This window comes from Zootoca vivipara, chromosome 8, assembly GCF_965207765.1.
Source record: "Zootoca vivipara chromosome 8, rZooViv2.hap1.1, whole genome shotgun sequence".
Classification (NCBI taxonomy): domain Eukaryota; kingdom Metazoa; phylum Chordata; class Lepidosauria; order Squamata; family Lacertidae; genus Zootoca; species Zootoca vivipara.
In genome coordinates, this window is record NC_142591.1 from 23,590,409 (window position 1) to 23,599,060 (window position 8,652).

At 48.9% G+C, this 8,652-nt stretch overlaps 1 protein-coding gene across 2 annotated transcripts; it reads right to left on the reverse strand.

Moving 5' to 3' along the window:
- Window positions 1-2,421: 2,421 nt before the first annotated feature.
- Window positions 2,422-8,024, reverse strand: LOC118090532 (tubulin beta-2 chain). 2 transcript variants are annotated; one of them, XM_035126381.3, is made up of 4 exons: window positions 7,860-8,024; window positions 5,702-5,810; window positions 5,157-5,267; window positions 2,422-3,709 (listed from the first exon to the last, which is right to left on the reverse strand). In XM_035126381.3, the coding sequence occupies exons 1-4, from the start codon at window positions 7,914-7,916 to the stop codon at window positions 2,649-2,651; spliced, it is 1,338 nt and encodes a 445-aa protein (XP_034982272.1). In that variant the 5' UTR covers window positions 7,917-8,024; the 3' UTR covers window positions 2,422-2,648. The 2 variants fall into 2 exon arrangements, with proteins under 2 accessions (XP_034982272.1, XP_088531256.1); XM_088675130.1 differs by having other exon boundaries at window positions 5,157-5,262; window positions 5,697-5,810.
- Window positions 8,025-8,652: the final 628 nt, after the last annotated feature.

Genomic DNA, 8,652 nt, shown 5'->3' on the forward strand with positions numbered 1-8,652 from the left:
GGCCCCCACCCTTGGAGAAGGAACTGTTAGGTTCTGGGTTTTATTTCCCAGCATGCACTTCTGTCTGAGCCCTCTGTTGTCCCCTCCCCCCTGTATCTCCATACATTGGCCCCTGCACATGTAGATTAAGGATGGGGGGTGATGATGTGTCGTGGGACGCAGAGAACTACTTAAAAAATTCTGAGGGGGGGGTCAAATAGCGAAGCCCCATAGCCCCGTAGCAACAAACAGGCCCAGACAGAAGGAAGGGGGTCATATGGGCCACTTTGTGCGGGCCTCCGAATCTAAAGGGGGGCCCGGTCTGCATATTAACAATCAGTAAAATGGAAAAAGTAACAAAAGGGTTAAAAACAGGGCCACATTATCTAATCTACCTGGCCCGGGCCTCTGTGTGGCCCTGCAAGTGCCTGGCAACAGAAGGCACGTTCTGAAGCACCCGAGTTGTTCAGTTCCATAAAAAACCCAGGAAGTGGCAAGGGGAAAGTAGGGGATTGTAAATGGGGTGGGGGGGTGGCCACTGCAAATATCTGAGGACTTAAACTGGGGAGAGAAAGTGCATGGTTGTTTGTTTGTTTTTTAAAGACACAGAGGCTTACAATCAGTTGTTTCTCCTAAAATAAGACATCCCCTGAAAATAAGCCAATGTGGGGTTTTTTAAGGAAAAATAAATATAAGACAGTGTCTTATTTTTGGAGAAACATGGTAAAGCCTAGGTTAAAAGGGGCACGACTGTCCTTACTTAAAATGGCCGCCGGGAGCCTCACATGTGACACAACGCCCACTAAATTACAAAGCGAAAACCCCTCGCTGTGCCCCCAAGGGTGTGTTGGGAGAAATGATGAACGACTGCCTAATGCTGCCAGGCGTTTATTAATGCAGCCGCCAGGAGAGGCTTTGGGCTTGGGGTGGAATGGCTGTTTTGGTGGCTGTTGGACAGTTGCTCCCCCCACCCTCCGTCAGCCCATGACCTATTTGGGCTTCTCCTCCCCCCACCTCCCACCCAGGGCTCCATTCGGGATAGTATTTAAAGGGCTGTAGAGCGGAGGCCTAGTCTGTAAAATGGAGCCAAGGCCTCCTGTTTTACAGGATCTCGTGGTGGAGGCGGGGTTTGTGGGTGTGGCTCGTTGTTGTGGCTAATCCCTGTGACTGCCCCCTCCATGACTGGCGTATCTCATGACGTTTTGAAGGATGGTATTTATTTTTGAAGGATGGCATTTGTATTTTGGTGGGAGATTTGGGGGGGGGGTAGTGGTGCTAAATTGTAAAGTAAAAACCCCTTGCCGTGCCCCCAAGTGCATTGCTGTGGGTTATCTACCCCCCCCCCCCGGGGCTAGTGGAGGCCTAGCAGCCTGGCAGGGCCTAGGGGTTTGATAATGGCTGACTTGGTGGTTTCAGTTGCTTGGTTGATGATGTCATTTGATTTGTGGGTGTGGCTTAGATTTCACAGGAAGGGAGGGGGTGTACTGTGGGAGGAATTCCACTTGAGGGCGCGGTTTGACTTGGTGGAAAACCAGGTCTACACCTACCCAGGTGTGTGATTTGAGGTTTTTTTGTCCCCAGCAACCCTCGGGGAGTGGCCTGGATCGTTGTGTCAAAATTTCAGGACGATCGGTTAAGCGGTTACGGAGAACATAGTGGCCGACAATTTCAATATTTTTACATTTATATATATATATATAGATAAACTTGACTAAATTAACTGCAAAAGAAAACAATTCCTCACTGTAATGAACTGAGTAGTGATAGGCCAGCGACGTAGACACAACCTCTATTGAGGGACCATCTGCAGGAAAAATGAAATTTGTGCTGCAATTCTTGTTTCATCAAGGAGTAGCAACTTAATTTTCAATGGACAAGAGTACTCTTTAATGTCAGGGCAATTTGGGCTATAGAGTTATTACAAAACTGTTGAAAACCTGTTTCTGGCCATTTCCTTCAAAGTATACTCCAGCTTCCTTAAATAGGGATGTGGATTCTGTGACCTCCCAAGTGATGCTGGACTAAATCTCCCACTCGCCATGCTCACTGGGGCTGATGGGAGTTGGAATCCAACAATATCTGGAAGACAACAGGTCCCTCATCGCTCAATTAGGAAACGCACCAAGAAACCTAAGGATGACAATCAACATTATCTTTTAACATAGTGTTAGCGCCCAAAGGAGAACATAATCTAAATTTGTTACAGAGCAACATGTCTGATGATTATTCCTTGGTCAAATAACTTTTCCAGTGCCAAACATTAATTGGAAGAGTATGAAGCATTCTGATAACGGGTCCAGTTCATTCACATTTTATTTACTTGCATGACAGCTGCAACACTTCTGTCACAGAAGTAGCATAATAATTTCCCACTGTTCCCTGACTTGGCTTCATTTCTGCTCTGCAGTTTTACAACAGAATAAAAGAATCCAGACAACAGTGTGAAACACAAATGCCTTTTATGTTTGTATCAGACATTTAGACAGAAGACCTTGTCATAACTCTTTTGCAACTACTGTTTCACAACGAGTAAATCTGCTGACAAAGCCAGCAGAGAAAGCACCAAGTTGAACTGAAAAAGCATGCATCAGCAGAGCTGAACAGACTGTGTCCCAAAACACTTGCCCCATTGCACTAAACTTGCCCCACTGCACAAAACCCCTGCGATCCTAAGCCTCGTCCTCCTCGCCTTCCTCTTCAAACTCTCCCTGCTCATCCGCTGTGGCGTCTTGGTATTGCTGGTATTCGGAGACCAGGTCATTCATGTTGCTCTCGGCCTCGGTGAACTCCATCTCATCCATGCCCTCTCCGGTGTACCAGTGCAGGAAGGCCTTGCGGCGGAACATGGCTGTGAACTGCTCAGAGATCCTCTTGAAGAGCTCCTGGATGGCCGTGCTGTTGCCAATGAAGGTGGCGGACATCTTGAGGCCTCGCGGAGGGATGTCGCACACGGCCGTCTTGACGTTGTTGGGGATCCACTCCACGAAGTAGGAGGAGTTCTTGTTCTGGACGTTGAGCATCTGCTCGTCCACTTCCTTCATGGACATTCTGCCCCGGAAAATGGCCGCCACTGTCAGGTAGCGCCCGTGGCGCGGGTCGCAGGCCGCCATCATGTTCTTAGAATCAAACATCTGCTGGGTCAGTTCTGGCACTGTCAGGGCTCGGTATTGCTGGCTTCCGCGGCTCGTGAGAGGAGCAAAGCCCGGCATGAAGAAGTGCAGGCGAGGGAATGGCACCATGTTGACCGCCAGCTTGCGGAGGTCGGCATTCAGTTGGCCAGGGAAGCGAAGGCAGGTGGTGACGCCGCTCATGGTGGCTGACACCAAATGGTTGAGGTCCCCGTACGTCGGAGTTGTGAGTTTGAGTGTGCGGAAGCAGATATCGTACAAGGCCTCATTGTCAATACAGTAGGTTTCATCTGTGTTCTCCACCAGCTGGTGGACGGACAGTGTGGCATTGTAGGGCTCCACCACTGTGTCCGACACCTTAGGGGATGGCATCACGCTGAACGTGTTCATTATCCGGTCGGGATACTCCTCCCGGATCTTGCTGATGAGGAGTGTCCCCATCCCAGAGCCCGTGCCACCGCCCAGGGAATGGGTCAACTGGAAGCCCTGCAAGCAGTCACAGCTCTCCGATTCCTTCCTTACCACATCCAGCACAGAGTCCACCAGCTCAGCTCCCTCCGTGTAGTGGCCCTTGGCCCAGTTATTCCCAGCACCACTCTGGCCTAGAGGAAGAAGTGGAAAGGTGATGAATCGGCAGAAGCTACAGCTGCCACCACTCTCAATTTGTAAAGGGTGGAACTGCTAAAGCAAACCAGCTTGAGCGGGAATGTACATTTCTTTTTAGATTTTGGTTATGACCTCTTCCGGGGGGCACAGTCTGTAACAGCCCTTAGAAATGGTTCTGCTGAGTTCTTGGGTAAGCATAGTGCATTCATCAAGTGCTAGAACATTGGTATTTCCCTCATGTATCTTCTCCAAATATTTATTTGCATGCAAACACTAAACCGCATGGCCAATAAATTTGCATGCAACAGGGACCATGGTCAATCTAGCATAGTGTCAGGTCTGCAGGCATGTACAGGAGTTTCCAATAAGAATTAATGAGCCTCTGGCATGTTTATAGTCTGTTTCTTTACAATAACACAAAGAGAGCAGCACTGAGCCAACATCTCTCAAGGTATCAGTTGTTCACTCTGAATCTCCTCTACTTTCGCAGCAAGAAGCACGCCAATTCCCTGTCCTTCTGCCCCTGTGCTTTCGTTGCTCCTTAATCCTTTCCTGCCTCCTAGTCCAAGGGGAGGGAGGAACATCGCTGCCACTCTCAAAGAAAGAGCCTTCCAAAGGCTAGCTCCCTCCTGGTTGCCTAGCAACTTTATCAGGGCTGTCTATTTCCTCCTCCAACTGCGAGGTTTCTTAATCTACTATTCTCTCTGTTACTGGGAACATTGAAGGAAGGGGGGGCAATTACTCCCTTCCTCCTCTGTTAAAGGCTGCTCTGTCTGTGACTGCCTGCCTTCCTTGTCCATGTCAGACCAGTCTCTGCCATCCGACACTGGTCAGCCCCTGACACATCGAATCATATAACTGTAGAGCTGGAAGGGACACCAAGGGTCATCTAGTCCAACCCCCTGCAATGCAGGAATATTTCACCCGTGTGCCTCAAACTCACAACCCTGCGATCAAGCATCTCATGCTTTATCGACTGAGCTATCCACAGTGTGTTCTGGTTAAGCTATTAAGGAGAGAGAGAGAAGGCTGCCCTTTCTCCTGTGGCAATATCCATTTCACTGTGGGAGAGATGTAGGAATGATCCCTTGACCCATTTTTCTGCCAATACAGAAGAGGGTTCTTCATCACATGGGAAACAGGAAATGTATACTTGCCCATCCTACTCCTATTGTGAAAGCTCATAATGGCAGAACCCAACGCAGAGATTGATGCCTGACAACTTTAAAGAGGACCGCACATGCTGATGGCAGTAAATGCCAATTGGCTTCAAGCCAAGCTGACTGTAGCACTCATGCTTCGCCTAGTGGAAGGGAGGAGAAGAGGAGGCAATGAAGGTGAACTGGAACAGATAGGCAAATTTCTAGGCAGAGAGGACCTGAGCTTCCGAGTTCATTTTCGCTTGGGCAACCCGTTTTAGAACAGCCACGCTGAAACACCTACCAAAGACAAAGTTGTCGGGTCTAAAGATCTGCCCAAAAGGTCCAGACCTGACAGAGTCCATTGTGCCAGGCTCCAAGTCCACAAGGATGGCACGGGGCACGTACTTGTTACCTGCAGTTGGGGGGGGGGAGACAAAAGAGACTCAGCGTTACAGACCTGCTGTCAGCAGATTTTGTGGGCTGGGGAGGGAGGGGAATCTGCACAAAACCCAACACAAGGCAGCTCCTGTGCTCTTGGCAACCTCATTACTATTCACCAGAGAGAGACGGCAACTTTCTAAACAGATAAAAGGAGTGGGGGGAGGTGCAGATTTAAAGGGAACAGCCTAATGAAACCAGGCTTGAATTTTAAGTAGGCATTAAAGCGTTGCCAAGGATTTCAATAGCTGCTTAAAGGCCCCGGCTTGCCAGGGTTTTGTCACGCTGCTCTCCCAGTGCCCATGACATTTTTTGAAGAATCTATCAGCAGCTTACCTCCCTGCCCTCCCTCCCTCCCTCCCTCTCCCTCTCTCTCACACACACACCCCACTCCCTCCCCAAGGTTACCAGTTGCTTCATTGTAGTAGACGTTGATCCTCTCTAGCTGTAGGTCACTGTCTCCGTGGTAGCTGCCGGTGGGGTCAATTCCGTGCTCGTCGCTGATGACTTCCCAGAACTGGAATGGGAATTTTGAAGAGCTGTTAGCAACTGCCTTTGAAATGCCAAGAAGGCTGCTCCTCCCCGCCCCCCCCCAAAAAACCCATGCCGCTTGCTGGCACGCCTTGCCAAAATCCGGTTGTCAGGGCTGCCAGATTCCCAGCTGAGAAGAGCTTCTGCCGTGGGAAATGAGGCAGATCAAAGCAAACCCTTTAACGGCTCTGCCATCCCAGGTGGCTACCTGGACAGCAGTTCGAAGCACAAAGAAACAGCACCACCGCAATACTCCACATGCAACCCACAAAGGAAGCCACAATGCACCAGGATGCCACTGACGGCTCTTTAAAATCTCCGTTTATAATTCTGAAATATGTTGCATGGTGGGTCGTGAGAAAAGGATGGCTGCAGAAAATTCTTCAGTACTGCTTTCCTTTTTAAAAAAATCACTCCTGATGTTTATAGGTATTTTCCTCTGTTCTATCTTTTGTTATTCAAGCCTCTGTCTCAAATGTTCTTGGTTTTGTTCAATTTTAACCATATTTAAAAATTGAATGATAATCTTTCGTTGTGGGGAGGAAAAGGTGCCACCAAGCCCGTGTACACACCCACTTGCGGAGCTAGAAAGGCTATTGTCTCCTGATGCTGTTCTCTCAAACACAAAATCAAACCAGGACCAGTCTCTCTGCCCATGATCATAACCAAAATGGCAGCAAAAAGGTTATCTCCTTGATAAGGAGGTAACCTTAGAAGCTGCTAGGGAAATTCCCTTATGAAAGGACCATTGGCCATGTGTCCCAAGATCTGTGACAATGTTTTCTGAACAAGCACTTACGGTCTAAGGTGGGGTGCTTTATTCCCACTGAAATAATGCCCTGCAATGTCTCAGAAGATTAAAGAACACTTTCCATTCACTTGAGAGTCTCAAGATACATGCTGCATGGACCACACTATTACTGCATAGCCTGCCAAGGTTTTCAAAGCAAATTCAGTATTTCTTCATTCCCTTTCACAAAAGGGAAACAGAAAGCCCAGCGGGGGCAACCATATCCCCAAACAAGTCAAGCTCAAAATAATAGGCTCATATGATCTACCCAAACTGAATTCAGAGAACGCACCTGTGACTGTCTACCTACACAAGGGAAGCAAAGTGGAGACGGAGTATCTTTCATTGAAAGTTAGAATCCCCTTTACTGCAGAATTTAGCCCAATACCGTATTAGGAGTGAGGATACCAGTGAGCCTAGAGATTACTATAGAACCCCTCGATTTACTGAAGGCTATATTGTCTCTGTACCAGGCCAGCATTGAGGGTGTGGCTGGGAATTGAGTTACCAGCTACCCTTACTTGTCAAAAATAAAACAAGTGGCTGGTGAAGCCCAGCCGGATGAGCGGGGTATAAAATTTATTGTTAAAGCACCAGATCCTGAAGTGTGTGTGTGTGTGTGTGTGTGTGTGTGTGTGTGTGTGAGAGAGAGAGAGAGAGAGAGAGAGAGAGAGAGAGAGAGAGAGAGAGAGAGAGAGAGAGACTTGGTGACATGAGCGCCCAAGGCGAGCGCTGACTCAAAGCACGAAGTGGCTACAAGGCGGGATGAGGAAACGCCTTTTTCTGGACACCTTATTAGAGCGCCGGATCCTGCTAGCAGCGCTCACACATAAAAGGCAACAAGAATACATCTCTCAAGATTGTGAGACGAAGACGAGAGAGAGAGAGAGAGAGAGAGAGAGAGAGAGAGAGAGAGAGAGAGAGAGAGAGAGAGAGAGAGAGAGAGAGAGAGAGAGAGAGAGAGAGAGAGAGAGAGAGAGAGAGAGAGAGAGAGAGAGAGAGAGAGAGAGAGAGAGAGAGAGAGAGAGAGAGAGAGAGAGAGAGAGAGAGAGAGAGAGAGAGAGAGAGAGAGAGAACGAGAACACGCTGGGTTGCTGGATAGGCTCCTTCGATACGCAGGAGGCCGAGGTCATTAATACCACCGGAGTTAGAGGCGCATGGAACGCCTGTCATTGGCGACGCCCCGCAGCGCGTGTAACGATAGAGACGCCCTCCTTTCCTCCCCTGCCCTGGTCCAGACCGTACCTTCGCCCCTATCTGGTTGCCACACTGGCCGGCCTGGATGTGCACGATCTCACGCATGGCGACGGCTTGACTCCGGGCTGACCCCCCCCCACTCGCTGGCCGCTTCTGCCTCCGGCTCGCCCACCTGCCTGACCTCGGCTCTCTTCAGCACCAGCAACGAGCAACAGGGAGCGCTTCGGCCGGGAGCTTCCTTTTATACGGGGAGCGCCGATCCCCGCCTTTCTGCAGCCCAAGCCCCACCTACTCCCATTCACAGATGTCTCCTCGGCTCGGGTGATGTAATGCGCCCAGGAGCTGACGGCGAAGCGGGGGGACAGAGCCCAGGGGGGAGACGACGGATCTGCAGAAGTCCGTCCATCCTCTCTCCCCCATCGCCAATTCCCTACCCCACGGTTGATTTTATTTTTATTTTTTTAATAGAATGGATTCAGACATTTGCTCGGAGGTTTATCATATCGTAATTGCTGACCCACCTCTTTTCTCCCTTCGCTACCATTTATTTTTCTGACACATATACTGTATATATATTGGTGTAGCGGGGGTGGGGACAGGGAAGGGAAGCTGCCACCCAAAATCAGTAAAAATCCTATGACCTTTTAAAATGTGCTTTTTGTGGAAGGGGGGCTATTGGGTTGTTGTTTTATTTTTATTATGTATTTTGTGGTTTTATATCTTTATTTTACTATGTGAACCGCCCTTAGAAACCCCCGGTATAGGGCGGTATATAAATTCAACAAATCAATCAAAAATAAATGACTAAATAAAATCAACAACAAAATAAATAAAAATATAT

Excerpts from the sequence above, each read along its gene's own strand:
- LOC118090532 (XM_035126381.3), bottom strand. The coding sequence starts at position 7,916 with ATGCGTGAGATCGTGCACATCCAGGCCGGCCAGTGTGGCAACCAGATA. Across the intron at positions 5,811-7,859 it reads GCAACCAGATAGGGGCGAAG|TTCTGGGAAGTCATCAGCGA; the intron begins GTACGGTCTGGA and ends TTCCCATTCCAG. Across the intron at positions 3,710-5,156 it reads ACCCGACAACTTTGTCTTTG|GCCAGAGTGGTGCTGGGAAT; the intron begins GTAGGTGTTTCA and ends TTCTTCCTCTAG.